Below are 17,418 nucleotides of genomic sequence, written 5' to 3' on the forward strand. Positions count from 1 at the left end.
ATCTAAGTCCCACGATGAGAGGAGGGGCAGGGGACGTTGAAGGAGCTGTTTCCATAGTTGTCATGGTGACTGGAACTCAGGAAGGCTGGTGTCGGGCCTGGGGAGCAAAACTCCTCACAGACCTGCAGCGACAGGCAGTATTCACTCGCCCTACTTCTCCGTAGAACCCAGGCCCCAGTGCAGGGAGACAGCAGTGCCCCAGACTCTCCCAGTTTTGGGATCCCCAGGCCCTGCCCCCCCACCTCCTCTGGAGGTCACAGGGGCTGCACGGGGCTCCAGTGGGAGGAACAGCGGGGGGTCCTGCCTCAAACAGCCTGGTGGGGCAGTAATGACAGCCATGCAACTCGAGGCAAAGAACCTGAGAGGTGGCCCTTGGCTGCACACGATGGCCAGACAAAACGGGGGCTCCTTAGAGTGTCCTGAGCCGTACAGGCAGGACATCAAACTGGCGAGATTTGAGATGTGACCTTGCTATACTCATAGGCTGTGGGGCTTGGGGACAAAGGACTCATGCTGATGGCAGGGTGGCCTGGGATACCATAGCTGGGAAAGCCTGCCCTTTATTTCAGGAGGGCCCTCGCTTCAATGTGGGTGTTTCTTTTAGCTGACCTGTTGTTGCAAAATGCATCCCATCCATGTGCATCTTCCTTCACTTCAAGGACGGTATCTTCTGGAGAGCGAGGGTTAGAGGTCTTCTCAGGCTGGAAGGAAAAGGAGCAGACATAGGAGGAACTCAGGATCACACTGGTGACAGGGAGCAAGGATGATTCGTCCGTTACACGGATTTTCTGTGTTAGAACAAGACCCAGGCTGGCTGAATCCATTAGATAACGAGAGCATTTTCCCCTGAGCTTTCACTTGACTCTCAAACTACCAACTCATCTGTGATGTTTTCCAGGTGAATGGTTTTCTGCATCCAGTCAACTTATTTTAGTTGTGGTTGCATTTGATAGGCTGCTATCCTGGAAGAATCACTCCTGACATCCAGAATCCAATCAACGCATTCAGTTTTACAAAACAGATGTGCAGAGAAACGTAACATTTCTAGGACTGAAATGAACTGAAAGATCAGACAATCCCACCCCTCATTTTATAAATCAGAGGAAGCGATTGCTGGAGGTCACACAGCTATTGAAGGCGAACTTCAGAGTAGACCTCAGTTAACCCTAACTTGTAAATGGTGCTGCAAACACTTGGTTTTGGGGGTTTTATTTGTTTGTTGTTTGTTTTCTTTTTAGTTCAGCTGCGCCTAGCGACAAGCAGAATCTTAGCTCCCTGACCAGGAGTCAAACCCATGCCCCCTGCAGTGGAAGCACAGAGTCCTAACCACTGGATCGCCAGGGAATTCCCATCCAGATGCACTATATAAGGGCGCTTGGGGTTCTTTGTGTGTGTGTGTGTGTGTATTTTTCTTGGAAAGAGTTTACAGACTGTTTCCTGAGGTATTTGGAGTCAAGCTGAACAGAATTACAAACATGGAAGCACCTAATGCTTTCCCTACACAAGATCAAGGTCACTCATGAAGTCTGTTGCATCACCCTCTTTTACCCATGGAGAGCGAACATCATAGGAGTTAGGTATTTGGATTGTGTTGAACTGAGTATCCTTCCCTTTCTTCCCCCTCCCCTTCACCTCCTTCCTTCCCGCTCGTTCAATCCCACCCTCCCTCTGCTCCCTCCTTCCCGCATCTGAACCACAGTCGGATTTTCTCCAGGTCTGGTGTGGAGTGTGTGTAGCATTGGACCCGGGCTTTGGGGCAGATCAGCACGTTTCCCCCATTTCCTCCTTCCGTCCTCTCTTCCCCCCTCCCCTTGTGCTTTTGTTTTCCAAATTGTGGGCCTGTCAAAATTAACGAACTCGTTTATTTTCTCTATATCAAATGCACACTGAAATGACTGTATTTCTAAACAGGCCGATAGTGTCACGTGGATGCATTCTGAGTCTCCGGGAGCTACCAAAGCACTGTGTTCTAACCTTGGGAATGCTTGTGAGAACGAGATGGGGAAATGTGGGAGGCCCCTGACAAGACAGAAGGTTTTCTTGATCAGTGCTTGCCTGGTCCCTTTATTGTCCATTTTGAGCATGTCTGGGGCTCCCCGAGGACATCAGTGGTGAGGACACACTGTGTGATCAGTATTCCAAGAGGCTGCCAAGGCAAAATCTAAGACATGTGATTTTGCTGCAGAGCAGGTGTCATGCTTTGAGTTGTAACATAACCAGTGAGCAATAGCTCATGAAATGACCTTCTTTTCAATTTATTAAAGGGCAAGCATTTCTTGGAAATCCATATATTTCACTGAGCTCTAAATCAAGACTGCATCTAGCAAAGCCCTTTCAACATCTCTTGCTCCGACTTTGACTTTCATAGACTCAGGCACTAAACCGATCATTCCTTCCTTTCACTCATCAGGAAGCCCAGCGTTAAAATATATTTCCTGATGGTGAGCGTGTGCTGCGGGCTGGATTTCCAGTGTCTGTCTCTCTGATGTGACAGGGGTTTGAGCGAGGTGTTGAGTCTCTCTGTGTTCTAAGGCAACAGACAACAGCTTTTTGCTGGTGAAAAGGAGGACAAAGTCAAGCGATGCTGGGAGATCAGCTCCAACTACCCCCAGATGGACCAGTAAGCCCCCTGGCCCTGGTCAGTAGCACGATCTTGGAACGTACTTTTATTCCTGTGTTGACTTGGTTCTCTGGGTCATGCCTTGACCCTTTCAGGGTGCAGTTTACAACCCGTGCTGATCTGCCTGGAAGCTACAAAGTAAGCCCAGGGGAACTGGATGTGCCAGGACCAACCTTAGCACTGGCCTTGCCTTCCACTACCTTGTCTTGCTCCTCTTCTCCTGTGCACGTGGTAGGAACACCTCTGTCCAGCACTGGGTGAGCAGACATACTCTGCGGGTCTGTCAGAACTTCACAGGGCACTCCGGGGTGGCTCCAGGAGGCAGGAGTGAAAACATCCCAGGGGCTACTCTGTGCAAAGGTCCCTGGGAGAATAGAGGTAAATTAATAGATAGTAAGCATAGGATGGGAGGTAACCTGTCTTCTCATAATAGCAAAGCTTGGCTGGGTCTCCTTAACCCTTGCTAGGTCCACTTAATCAAATTCAGTTCTGCTCTGTAATTTCATAAGAAACAGTTCCAGGGCAATTGGCCCTGGACACTCAAGTCAGAACGCCTCCTACAAAATGTACCACACCCGGGCACAAGCGACTCAGTATGTCCTAAGAACTTGCAGGATAGATGACAAATAGCTCTGGCACCTGCTTCAAAAAACATCAGCTAGGGAGACAAGAGCGCCTGCTGAAACAGTACAGAGTCTCACTGAGCAGTAAATCAGGTTAATCTCATCACCCCAGCCCAGTTTCCTATCACACAGCTCCCCCAGGCCTGAATCTTTCCTACCAAACCATGATAACACGTTTCCATACCAAATTCACTGCCTCTATTCTCCCCGAGTTCTCTAAATTTAAATTGGATTTTGATGATTCTTGTGAAAGTAAACTGACGTTAAGCTATACACTGATTTTTGTCCCCTGCCCCCAAATTCTTATGTCGAAGCCCTAACCTCCAGTGTGACTGTATTTGGAGATCAGGCTTTTATGGAAGTAATTAAGGTTAAATGAGGTCATAAGAGTAGGACCCTGATCCAATAAGAGCAGTGTTCTTATAAGAAGAGACACCAGAGTATTTGCATTTTCTGTCTGTCTGTTTCTCTCTCTTTTTCTCTGCCCCTCCCCCCACTCCCTGGGCCATATAAGGACTCGACAAAAGGTGTCCATGAAATAATCCATCTGCCAGCCAGGAAAAGCCCCCTCCCCAGCACCTGATCATGCTGGCACCTTGGTCTCAGACTTCCAGTCTCCAGAACCCCACACATGTGAGAAACTAAATTCTGTGGCTTAAGCTGCCCCAGTCCATGGTAGGTATTTCATTACATCAGCCCGAGCTGACCTCAGAGAATTCACGACACAATGGAGGCTCCATCGGAGGCCCCGAACCAGGACTGAGCTGGTGGTCAGGGGAACGGTCCTTACCGATGTACTCCCTGTCTGTGCTCCACAGGCGAACGGTGTGGTCCAGGGAGGATGACAGCACAACCTTTTCTTTTTCTATCAGCTCCAAACTAGTGAGATAAAAGGGGAGGGGAGATGCCCCGAGGCTGCTCCAGCATGAAAGGGACATTGGTTAAGTATGTCAACACTCCATTAATTAAATTGGACTATAGAAGCCAGGTTAGTCTCCTGCGTTATTCTTGGTACCATCCTCTCCCTGTATCCTCCATGCCACAACCCCTCCAAATTCCCCAACGCCAGCCCAAGACATCAGACAGCACTCCAGCACTGACTCCTTTTAACTCCAGTGAAAAAAATCTAAAACTTACTAAGCTTCTAAACTTATACTAAAATACCAGATCAATTCAAGGAAAACAATCGCCCATGTATAAGAAAAAATAAGACTCTGTCTCTTCCTTTACTCTCTGGAGGTAACATGCACATCTTGTTCTCATCAACAGCAGAATTATAACACTGCTCTCCTCTTTTGACTAACTCGGAGAGCTTCTGAGAGAATCTCTTTCACCAAAGCTGTGAGAAGTATTTTAACTCTTTTACACATTCTTGAACTCTAAAATGGATGGTACTCACGATGTCACCATGCTGACGTGGGCCCGCCAGAACATCACATCTAAATCAGAGGAAAGAGCATACCTGAGTACGGTGGGATAGGTACCGCCCTGATGCTAGATGCTGTATAACAGTCCCTAGAGGATGCGGTTGAATCAGGGTGAGCAGCAGGGAGAGAGGGATTGGTGTAGCAAGTCACTGGTCTGGCTACATTCGATACATGTTTATCAAGCACCTACTATGTCCAAGACCCGTGCCAGCTCCAAAGACATATGAAATGGGGCCTGTGCAAGGCCCTTACCCTATGGTTTCCTGTAGCACTTTGGGTTTGGTAAGCATGCAATCAAATATGATTTTTAAAATAGCTTGGTGAAAGTTACGTTCCCAGTTCTTGTAGTAAAGACCAATGCAAGGCAGATCACTCTTACTTCCAAATTCCCATTTCTTGTACTTTAGCATTTAAACTTCTCCTGTGGTGGAATGAAAAAGTGAATACAGGGAGGTATGTGAGGGAATTCCCTGGCAGTCCAGTGGTTAGGACTGTGCTTTCACTGCTGAGGGCCTGGGTTCGATCCCTGGTTGGGGAAGTAAGATCCCACAAGCTGTGCAGTGTGGCCAAAAAAAAAGGGGCAGAGATATGTGAATATTTACCTCTAAATTGGCTTTACAGAAATGTATTTAATGAAATATTCATAGCCATTTAAATATGCTAAATATTAAATATGCTAAATAGACCTAAATATGCTTATATGGAAAGCTGGCTAAGAGATACAAAGAAAAAAACAAGTCCTGAAAATGATGTAATGTGTGTCCTCGTATGTACATATGCATGTGCATAGAAACTTTCTGAGAGGAAATTGAAATTCATTAACTGTGTTGCTAGGATGCAGAAAGGCAGGTTAGGGTGGTAGAGCAGGTCAGGGAAACAACTACTTCTTTTCATTTTACATTTTCAGGCTGTTTGATTTTTTCTAAACATGAGCACTTCTATAATTGTATGAAAGGGTTTTAACATTTTAAACATATTTTTATTACCAAAGCATTATATATCCAGAAAAATTAGAAAAGACAGATTTCTAAAAAGAAGAAAATAAAACATATCTATAACCTCATGTAAACAGATAACATTTGTTAAATCCTAGATGTATATCTTTCCAGACTTTCAATTTCCCATGTACTTCTTCATTTTATTTATTTATTTTTAATTAATTAATGAATTTATTTATTTATTGGTTGTGTTGGCTCTTCATTACTGTGTACAGGCTTTTCTCTAATTGAGGTAAGCAGGGGTTACTCTTCATTTCAGCGTACAGACTTCTCATTGTGGTGGCTTCTCTTGTTGCAGAGCACGAGCTCTGGACACACGGACTGCAGTAGTTGTGGTACTTGGGCTAAGTAGTTGTGGATCAAGGACTTAGTTGCTCCGCAGCATGTGGGATCTTCCTGGACCAGGGCTTGAATCCGTGTCCCCTGCATTGGCAGGAGGATTCTTAACCACTGAGCCACCAGGGAATTTCCTGTACTTCTTCATTTTAACAAGAGAAGAATCGTGTTGCAATAGTTTTGTCATCTGATTTTTTTCATTTAACAATTTTATCATGAATATTTTCCCTATGAATACATTTTCATATACAGCATCCTTATTTAATGACTAAATGATATTCCAATGTACTATACCATCACATATTTAATCAATTCCCCTTGTGTGGGACATCTAGATTTCTCTATTATTTTCCTCTCTCTTATAAACAATATGTTGACTCACAACCTTTTAACTAAATCTTTGTTCACGTTTCCTAGTCTTTCTTTTGGCCAAATCCTTAGAAGTAGAATTGCTGGTTCAAAGCTTTAATGCATGTTGTCAACTTGCCCTTCAGATAGTAACACCAGTTCACCTTCCATCCAAGAGTGTTTGAGTGCCATTTTCCTGTTGCCTTGCCAACACAATAGTTTCCTGAAAATATTTTTCTCTAAATCTGTTCTTAAAGGGTTTTAAGAGACCCCTTCCTCACTGGTACAATTTAATTTTATCACCAGAATATTAAACTAAAACTGAAGCTGTACTCATCTCACTGTCTCATGTGGAGAGTCACTGCTTAATCTTGGGAGGCTGCTGCTCTGGTCCCCGCAGACCGTATTCCTCGATGTGGTAGACGTGCACAAAGCCATCCTGGTCAGCCACGTAGGTACAGGCATCTCCTGCTGTCACCACCATGCTGCTGACTGGGGCTTTATCTCTGGACTGAAAGACATACACATAGGGATCATTACACACACACACACACACACACACACGGCCCATCAAAGGTAAAGCTTACCTGTCAGACAATGGCAAGTAAAATGCCTTCTCCCATTTATAGGAAGAACTAGTCACCATGCCTATATTAACCTTCCGGCGAGGTAGAAATACAGATAATAAATCTAAGGGCTTGGAGCCCAGCTCAGCTGCTGTGTCACACAGGCTAGTGTCAAAAAACAAACAAAAACAAACAGACAAACAAACAAAACCCAAACCTGAAGCACGGAACTTATTTCCAATCCACTGCCCAACTTACAGGAGTGAAGTTTGCAATGGGACAGGCCCCGCCAGACAGCCTCCAGAAGGTGACAGAACCTGGGACGGGGGAAGCAGGAGGAAGGACACCTGGGTGTTTGCACTTTGTGGTTCCTGAGCTCCCTGGGGCTGAGTCTGGGAGTCTCTGCTGAGAGGCACTGCAGCCTCAGAACTCCAGGGCTGCCGCTTTGTTCCTTGGCTTAACCTGACCACTTAGAATGACTAATTGGTGAATACTGGGGAAGGGGTCCCCTTGGTGGGTTTTGGATTAAATAGCTCAATAGCGTCTCCCTTCTCCACTCTTCCAGGCAGCCTTCCTAATGGAGGAGGCTTCCTTGGGCTGTAGAGGGAAGGAATGGAAGTTTGTGCTATGGTGATAATTAATATCTGTGTGTGTGTGTGTGCGCGCGCGCACGTGTGCGTGTGCACACGTGTGTGTAAGTGCTTCCTTTAAACACACTGTGGCACTTGCCTAGTCAAGGGAATGCTCTGGGACTTCCTTTGGCCTGTCAGTCACAATTCTTGACTGCTTTGCAAACCTGTGAAGTGCGGACCCACGCATACCTCTTCCTCTTGGGGTCTCCCTAAGTCACCGGACTCCTCTCAAGGGAAGGAGGTCCTGTGCCCCCACCAGGTAAAGCAGAAGCAAGGGACGCCCAGGGTGGCGGGTGGACAGAGTCATCCGAGGGCACCTGCTGCCCATAGGCCTGAAGATTTGGGGCTGGGCTGGGGTTGAGCTGTGGGAGGAGGTGGTCTCCCTTGGGAGTGGGAGCAGAGGGAGGAGGTGGTCTCCCTTGGGTGTGGGAGCAGAGGGAGGAGGTGGTCTCCCTTGGGTGTGGGAGCAGAGGGAGGAGGTGGTCTCCCTTGGGTGTGGGAGCAGAGGGAGGAGGTGGTCTCCCTTGGGAGTGGGAGCAGAGGGAGGAGGTGGTCTCCCTTGGGAGTGGGAGCAGAGGGAGGAGGTGGTCTATGGAGGAGAATATAAACAACCGAATGTCCTGGGATCCATGCTCACAGCTCCAGCCTCCTCTTGCAACCAGAACACAGGTGACTGCTTTTATCTTGAGATTTAAAATAAAATCCTAGCGCTTTGGAGCAGGACTCGGCCCACTCATTACATTTCACCGAAGCCGGGACGTCCTGTCATCTGTGTACATCACCGAGCTAGTTAGCAGCAGAGGTGGACGCAGAAGCCGTCCCCTAGCGCTCGGTGGCCTGGCTTTCACGGCTGCCCCCATCACATGATTCTCGAGACTCTTCTGTTGGGCTGCCTGTGGGTGCTGTGACAGTCTGCCCCTCACGGGCTATGTTTGACATTTATTTAACCCCACTGAATGACATCGTGTGAGCCCCATGTCCTTCCAAGAACCGTCGGGGCCTCCGGGGAGGCAGCAGGGCAGGGAGACTCATCGGGAGGAAGCTGTCCTCCCCCAGCTGGCGGGTGAGGCTGAGCAGGTGGGGGTCGGTCAGCCGGGGAGCGCCAGGGGAGTCCTGCGTGCCTGGGGCCCCTCCTCTTGGAACCCGGGCTGCAGGGGCCACATCTTCGAGAAGAGCCTCAGGGCCTCGGTGGGCTCCGCTCTCACCTCGGGGCCTGTTGGCCATTAGGGAAGTGGCGGCTGATTCCAAGCTGGCTGCCCGAGTCTTCAGAAAGGTGAGGCAGGAAACACCCCTGTCTGGGCCTGGAGACAAGGAGAGAGTTTCGGCCGTGCTCTCCATGCAGCTCCCAGCTCTCCTCTCACCCTCTCCTGTGACTGTCCCGGACCCCGGAGTCACAGAGCTGCCCCTGGACGTGGGCTGAAGCAGGTGAGGCCCACGCAGGAGCCCAGAACCAGCCCAGCCTGGTTGGGGGGGTAAAGTCTGATGTGAAGGCTAACGGCCCCATGACCCAGGGCACCCCAGGGTTGCCCCAGGATCCTAGGACTTTTGCGGCGAGACATGGATTGGGAAGTTGGTTTCGGCTGAGAGAGCTGGTAGGGTGGTCAGGGTGGAGCTTGATGGGCACTTCCCAAGAGGTCCCCACTCCCTACAATTCCTGGATTGGAATAATACTAATTAACCTTTATGTCACTTTTTACGTTTACCAAGATGTAAAACCATGTGAAATCGCATGGTACTGGCTTATTCATCCCAGGGTCAGATGAGGCAATGGAGACAGTACAGTTGAAAACTTTGCTGGGCTTCCCTGGCGGCACAGTGGTTAAGAATCCACCTGCCAACTCAGGGGACGTGGATTCGATCCCTGGTCCACGAAGATCCCACATGCCGAGGAGAAACTAAGCCTGTGTGCCACAACTACTGAGCCTGTGCTCTAGAGCCCGCGAGCCACAACTACTGAGCCCATGCACCGCAACTACTGAAGCCTGCGTGCCTAGAGCCCGTGCTCCACAACAAGAGAAGCCACCGCAATGGGAAGCCTGCGCAGCACAACGAGGAGTAGCCCCCGCTCACCACAACTAGAGAAAGCCCGTGCACAGCAATGAAGACCCAACACAGCCAAAATAAATAAATCAATAATAAAATAAATCTTAAAAAAAAAAAAAACTTTGCTTAGAGCCATGAAGAGTTCATTCCTTTCTTCACTTTTTTTTTTCCTTCAGGTCTGTTGCATCTCTAGTAGGGACTAGGCGTCATGCTGAGTGCTGTGGAAATCTGGGGTAGCGGAGAGCTGAATCAAATGAAAAAGAACAACCCCCGAGGAACAAGCAAGATGCTGTCGGCACATGCAGGAGGGTGGGGGTTATTGTGTGTGGACAGATGAGGGGTCAGAGAAGCTTCTCAGGGGAAGTGGCTTTGGATCTGGAATCTTGAGAGATGAATTGGGCCCTGGGCAGCGCAGGGCCAGGAGAGGTCCAGGGAGAGGAAGATGTTAAGCTCTGATCTTCACAACACAGGGAAGTGTTGGAATAACTTCTAAACCCACATCCCTACTTCCCCACCTTCTAGTCCTCCTGCTGGACTCGAAGCACCATCAACACAGGGGCCACCTCTGTCTTTTTTACCACTTATCTCCAATCTCTCAGAGTGCTTAGTATGCAGAACTCAAACATTTGCTGTTGAATAAAAATCCTGCAAACCGACTTAGATGCAAACCTCCAAGAGCCTCAAAGAATGCAGCTACTTGGGTGTTAGCAGGTGGGCGAGGAGCTCCTTCATCTTACCCTCCCTGAGTCTGTGGGCGCCGGGGGTACCGCGCCTAGACTGGAGGTGAAAGGAAAGTTCTCTTGTAAATAACAAGATCGATGCTGGAGTTAAATACAAGAGGTGCTGCCCCCTTGTCTCAGCACCGTGGGGAAACCCACGACTCAGGCCGTTAATCATTCAACAGCATTTATTTGGGCCTGACTCTGAGCTCAGAGCTGAGCTGTGCACTTGGGAAGCCACCATGGAAGTGGCAGACTCAGGCCCTGCCCTCAGGTGGACGACGGCCACAGCGAGGATTATCCGCTTAGTGGACACAGCGCCAGACACTGAGCTAAGTACTTCTCAACACCACCAAGTTCAAGGATCACAGCAATCCTAATTAGACATTATGCTCTTGATTTTATCAGCAGTGAGAGTGTGGTTCAGGAAGAACTGCTCTGCCTGAGGTCACACAACTAATACATGGAGGGGCTGAGGTTCAAACCCAGATGTGTTTGCATCCAAAGCCCATGCCCTTGACATTGGGCTTTGTGGTTGTCCTTGGGGGACTGAGGGTTCTCAGGGGCAGATGGAGGGTCACCTACATCCTGCGATGCACAGTCAGTGATTGGGCTAAGTGTCACCTTACTATCAGGTTATCAGGCTCTTGGGGTATTAACCTAGGGGGTGGCGTGAGGGAGGATGATGAAAGGGGGGAGGGGCAGCAAAGATAAACCCCCTTTACTTGCCCACTTCATCCTAGGGGAGGGGCTGTGGAGTCCTGGGAAGTGGGCCTGGTGTGCTGCTTCCCCACTTACCCATCGGTGGTCTGGGGGAGCATTTCACTTCCCTAAACCTCAGTTTTATTCATCTGTGGTAGGGAGACAGTACTTCCTGTTTCACAGAGTCTCAGTGAAGATTAAATTAGAGACTCTATGGGAATCGTGCTCCATGACTTTGCTGTGAAGCCTGAATGCAGATACTGAAACTAAGGTCCTCAGAGCCACAGAGACACTCAGCAAATGGTAACCATTACAATTACTGTTAGTTAAGTCTCTAGCCTCAGTTTCCTCACCTACAAAAATGGGTCTAAGAGCACCTATCTCTCCAGGGTGCTGTGAGTACCAAGTGAGATAAAACACTAAAAGCACTCAGGAAAATGACATATAAGATTAAATATGTTATTTAAATAATTATCAACATATTGTTATTATGTTCATTATAATTGTATTGTTAAATATCATTATATATTATTTTATTAAAATTATATTATATTAAATATTATTTTGTTATGATAAATATTATTATTTCCAAATGAAGTAAATATGATTACATTGTTTCCCTAGATAAAAAGCCTTAGTCTCTTAGAACCAATAAATGAATTCAGCAAAGAAGCAGGATACAAAGTCAGCAGACAAAAATCAGCTCCATTTCTATACTCAACCAAGGAAAAATCTGAAGAGTAAATAAACAAAGAAAAGAATTCCATTTACAATAGCATTAAGAAGAATAACATACTTAGGAATTAACTTAACCAAGAAGGTGAAATACTTTATAATGAAAACTAAAATACATTGTTGAGAGAAATTAAGACATAAATAAATGGAAACACATCCCATGTTCATGGATTGGAAGACAATATTCTTAAAGTGTCAATACTACCCAAAGTGATCTACAGACTCAAAGCAACCTCTGTCGAAATCCCTGAGACATTTTTAGCAGAAATAGAAAAACCCATTTTAAAATTCATATTTAAAGGACCTGAAATAGCCAAAACAATCTTGAAAAAGAATAAAAGTGGGAGACTCGCACTTACTGATTTCAAAACTGATTGTACAAAGGTACAGTCATCAAAACAGTGTGGTACTGGTATAAAGACAGATAGGTAGAACGATAAGAATAGAATAGAGAGCCCCAAAATAAACCCTCACGCTTATGGTCAACTGATTTTTGACAAGGGTTCCAAGACCGTTTTCAATGGGGAGAGGACAGTCTTTTCAAAGAATGGTGCTAAGAATATTGTATATGTACCTGCAGAAGAAAAAAGTTGGACTCATCTAATACTATGTACGAAAATTAACTCAGAATGGATGAAAGACCTAAATGTAAGACCTAAAACAATATGACTCTTAGAAGAAAGCATAGGAAAAAAGCTTCAGAACATTGGATTTGGCAATGATTTTTGGATATTGACTCCAAAAGCACAGGTAACAAAAGAAAGAATAGACAAATTGGACTTCACGAAAATTAAGTTTTTTGTGCATCAAAAGACACCATTGAGGGACTTCCCTGGTGGTCCAGTAGTCAAGAATCCACCTTCCAATGCAGGGGATGTGGGTTCGATCCCCGGTCGGGGAACTAAGATCCCGCATGCCGCGGGGCAACTAAGCCTACGAGCCACAACTAAGACCAACGCAGCCAAATAAATAAATAAATAAATAAATAAATAAATAATTAAAAAAAACCCACCATCCATAAAGTAAAAAGGCAACCTACAGAATGGGAGAAAATATTTGCAAATCATTTATTTGATAATGAATCAATATCCAGAATATATAGAACACTTCTAAGACACAACAACAAGAAAACCAGATTCAAAAATGGCCAAAGGACTTGAACAGACATCTTTCCAAAGAAGATCTACAAATGGCCATAAGCTCAACGTCACTAGTCATCGGGGAAATGCAAATCAAAACCACAATGAGATACCACCTCACATCCATTAGGATGACTACTATCGAAGAAAGAGAAAATAAAAAGCGTTGGTCAGGATGTGGGGAGATTGGAAGCCTGTGCACTGTTGGTGGGGTTGTAGAATGGCAGAAAACTGTATGGTGGTTCCTCAAAAAATTAAAAATAGAATTACCATATGGTCCAGCAATTCCACCTCTGGGTATACACCCAAAAGAACTGAAAGGAGGGTCTTGCAGAGATATTTGTACAACCATGTTCTGAGCAACATTATTCACAATAGTTAAAATGTAGAGGCAACCTAACTACCCACTGATGGCTGAATGGATAAGCAAACTGTGGTATATACACGTGGTGGGGTGTTATTCAGCCTTAAAAAGGAAGAAAATTCTGCAATACGCTACAACACGGATGAACTTTGAAGATGTTATGCTAAGTGAAATAAGCCAGTCACAAAAAGACAAATACTGCATGATTCCATTTCTGTGAGTAATCAAAATCATAAAGACAGAGGGGTACTTGTGGTTGCCAGGGGCTGAGGGGAGAGAGGAGAATGGGGAGGTATTCTTTAATAGGTACAGTTTCAGTTTCAAGAAAAGTTATGGGAATGGATGTAGGGGGTGGCTGCACAGCAGTGTGAATGTATTTAATACCACTGACTGTGCACTTAAAAATAATTAAGATGGTAAATATGACATTACATGTATTTTACCATTAAAAAAAAAGAAAAAGACAAAGAAAAGAAAAAGCCTGCCAGTGAGCTCACAAATTTCCTGGATTTTAGCCTGGTTGAAATCTCTTGGTCTCCTCTCTTTCACTCTCAAATTCTCTCTCTTTGATGTGGGAGAAGACGAAATAATTCTCAACGTGTATAAGGAAGAATGAAGCTAAACTGTTGAAAAGTTGGCAGAAAGAATATGTCTTCAGCTCATTCAGCTTTGCTCATACAATTGCCTTTCTCTCTTAGCTCCACTCTACTGAGAATGACTTTGGAAGAATTGTCCAGATGGTTTTCCAAATAAGATGGCAGCCCCTTAACCAATCCCATGTGAAAAAGACCACTGCGTTTTATTTTGACCTTCAAGACGAGCCAGTGCTGCTCTCTCCTGGGAGGCGGGGGAACTTTCACATCTTCCCACCTAATTTGTGCAATTGTTGCAATGTTGAAACGTGAATAATTGGGAACCAGAGCTGGCTTTGCATTTTTGGAGCAGAAGAGGAGTTTTTCAAAAACCAGCAGTCACATAACTTTAAGCAATAAACGCTGCTGCAAACAGGGTTTTAAATTAGAACTGCTGGCTGAAAGGTCAACACTGCATTCTGGGCCAGTGACTTAATTTTCATTTTAATGCAATGAAAATAAATCTTTAGAAGGAAATACCGTCACTTTTCCCCCAAAGATTCTTAAAACTATTAGGCATGCTCAGAAAGAGCTTCACAGAAGGGTCTTTTTCATACGTAGTAAAGGGGATAGGAACAGACGGGATAATAAATGTACAAGTAAGAGTTTCTTTTTAATCGCATGGTGTCTGGAGGTTTCAGTTTCTAGCCACTGCCCCCCAGAGTGTCTCTGAAGCACAGCGAGGCTGACTGCGTTGCTTTATCCCAATTTCACCTGTCGGGCAGGAACATCCTGTCTCTGTGTTTAGACTGTGAGCTCCTTGCGGGCAGCACCAGGCCTCACATCTCTCTCTCGCCACCTCTACGCAGCTCCCACGGGGTTATGCCACACCGGAGTGGCTCAAAGATATTTTCTGATCCAACTGAGTCACTGCAGCTTTTCCTTGGCTCCTAAGCCATCAAATGCCTAAAGTGGGGATTGGAGTCTGAGCCTCACGGCTGTCTAAGGACTGGCTGGTTGGGTCTCAGGAGATGCAGGAACTCCCCAGTTTTATGCAAAACTGTCCAGCACCCTGTGTCTCCCCTGTTGGGGCCCCATGGGTGTGCAGAGTGGGGCCTCTTGCTGTCGGCAGATGAGTGTCTGCAAATGGCTGCTTGGGAAGGGTGAGCCTGGACTTTGGACTTGGGGAGAGCAGTGGTAAGAAGCCAGTTTAGCCGTGGGTTCCCACCAGTTTTCCAACTCCAGTACCGCCAGCAATGAAACTGACTGATACGTGGACTCTCCCACGTGTATTTTCCGAACGGCTCAGGACTTGGTGGGGTGGGGAGGGATGTGATTACCAGCCCCAGGACCTAGCCCTGGGCCTGGCACAGCAGGAGCACGTCAATATGCTTCGAATGAGTAGGTGAGTGAATGGACGTGTGCACGCTCGCAGAGACAGAGGGGGCCTTGAGGAACTGGAATCGGGGCAGGAGAATTGGGAAGAGTGCAGTGGGAGGGTGGGGAGAAGTTCTGCACTACAGTATACAAGCAATAGGGACAGACCTCAGCGGCGTATAGGGGGCCATGGGCAGTGTGAGGACCTGGGAGCCTGAGGCCACCAGAGGGGGCTGATGGTGAGGGTGGCATAAAGCCTGAGGCCACACAGATGAGTGACCAGTGCGAGATGATGTCTGAGCCAGGCGGGGGGCAGCTGGCTTGCTAGCTGGGTGAAAGAAGTACGGGGAGGATGGTAGAGGATGGTACCTCTTGAAGGTAGAGGAGTAAAATCAGCACTGGAAGAGCTGTACCCACAAATCCAAAGGGGTTCAGCAGGGGAGCGAGTCCTCCAGAGGGGCAGAGGGTGAGACAGGGGCTCCTGGAGGTGGTGGGCTGGCCTGTGAGATGGGCCTTTTTTTACCCCCTGCATTTTCTTTTTTTTATTTTTTACTTTTTAAATTTTTATTGGAGTATACTTGATTTACAGCGTTGTGTTAGTTTTGGGCGCATGTGAGATGGGCTTTGATGGACTGGTGCCCGGGAGTGTGGACTGAGCTAGTCGAACTCTCAAGCTGCCCTCCAGCTCTGGGAACTTCCACCTGACAAGTCACGCCTGAAACCAGGCCAGTCCCTTATAACTGGGAAGCAGCCCAGAGCCGAGGTTACTTGCGACAACTTGCCAGGAGCCCGAGCCTGCTGGGCCTCTGACAAGCGGCCGTGGAGGCCGCTCCGAACCTACCTTCTGTATCGTCTGTGCCATCAGAGGGGCCAGGGGTATTCAGCTTGCAGTACATGTGGCCTGAGATGACGTTCCAAATGATAATCTCCCCCTCATAGCTGGAGGTGGCAAAGAGAAAAGGTGGGCATTGAGCCACACAGAGGATGTCCTCCTGTGCCCATGGTTCTGGGAAAGAGAGAGGGAAGGACGGAGTTAGAAATCTAACCCCCCATCACCCACAGCTCACTTCCCTGCGTTTGATGCCTAAGACAAGAGACAAAGGGGTTCCTCCTGTGGTTGCCCACATCGAGGACCCCCCTGGAAATTGCTGGCCCAGCCCAGAGGATCTGGGGCATCCCTCCAGCTAGGAGTCTGCTTGCAGGTCAGCCAGAGAGGTGCTGCCTCTCCTTGGGTCAGTTTTATCACCTTCCCCAGGGATGTGCTACTCCTAGCAGCTTCCTTCCCTCCCCACAGTGCTGGCAAGGAGGTGATACCCAAGGAGCCCTCTTTGGGGCTGCAAGGTAGATGGGAATGTGACAGTGGAACCCAAGCACACTGGCCAAGGGGGCCTGGCCTCCCAAGAGCACCAGGTCTAAATTCCGGGGTGTGGAGTCCCTCAGCTCAATTCCTCCAGGGCTCCCATCTGCCCCCCACAGTGGCTTACAAGTGCGGTTACGGATTGGAATTACCCACTCTTCTTGAAAGGAGGATTTGGGGAGATGGTTCCTAAAGAAAGATGAGAAACGAAATGAAAATGTTTTTGTTTTCGAGACCAGTGCTGCAGAGTTCAAAGAGTCCCTGGCCATCATCCTGCCAACTTTCTCTCCAGGGTATAGTTTCCTTGCAAACAGAATCAGCTTCTCCTGGGGCCGTAAAGATACTCTTTCTCCTTTGCCCTCACGTACTTCCCACAGAGCGTCCCTTGAGGGCCCATCTGTGATCATCTAAGAAGCCCCTTCTGCTTGAAAGCAGCTGGGAAGGTGGTGGGTAGGACAGTTGGAAAAGGGAAAGTCAGTGGCTCTCTCCTCCCCACAGTCTTCTGCCTCTAAATCTCTCCTGCTTCTGAAGTCTGTGAGCACTTGTGTCTGGGCTTCCCCTTCCATGGTCCCCTGCCTGTGGAGTGAAGTTTACATGCCTTGGCACAGCTTTCAAGCTCTGATTTAACTTTCCAGCCTCATTTCCCTCCTGTACCTGGTGCCCCAGCCCCTCAAACTATTCATAGTCCTTCCAAATAACACGCTTCTCATGCTTCCAGGCTTGGCTCACGTTCTCCCTCTTTCCCCTCATCTAGACTGAATTTCCCTACCTTGGCCTCCCAGAAAAACCCTAGTAATCTTTTAATATCCTGTATGATGTTAGAGCAAAGTTAGTAATTCCCATCTCTGGGTTTCTCCAGC

General features: G+C 47.3%; 1 protein-coding gene across 1 annotated transcript in view; it reads right to left on the reverse strand.

Moving 5' to 3' along the window:
• Nucleotides 1–2,386: 2,386 nt before the first annotated feature.
• Nucleotides 2,387–17,418, reverse strand: part of LOC130835609 (WD repeat-containing protein 49-like) — a 105,900-nt gene continuing 90,868 nt past the window's right edge. Inside the window, 9 exon segments of the mRNA XM_057707215.1 lie at nucleotides 2,387–2,527; nucleotides 2,794–2,984; nucleotides 4,034–4,122; nucleotides 4,643–4,682; nucleotides 6,695–6,863; nucleotides 7,177–7,235; nucleotides 8,756–8,851; nucleotides 16,043–16,195; nucleotides 16,198–16,207. Coding sequence (XP_057563198.1) covers nucleotides 2,387–2,527; nucleotides 2,794–2,984; nucleotides 4,034–4,122; nucleotides 4,643–4,682; nucleotides 6,695–6,863; nucleotides 7,177–7,235; nucleotides 8,756–8,851; nucleotides 16,043–16,195; nucleotides 16,198–16,207 — 948 coding nt within the window.

This window comes from Hippopotamus amphibius, chromosome 14 (genome assembly GCF_030028045.1).
Source record: "Hippopotamus amphibius kiboko isolate mHipAmp2 chromosome 14, mHipAmp2.hap2, whole genome shotgun sequence".
Lineage (NCBI taxonomy): Eukaryota > Metazoa > Chordata > Mammalia > Artiodactyla > Hippopotamidae > Hippopotamus > Hippopotamus amphibius.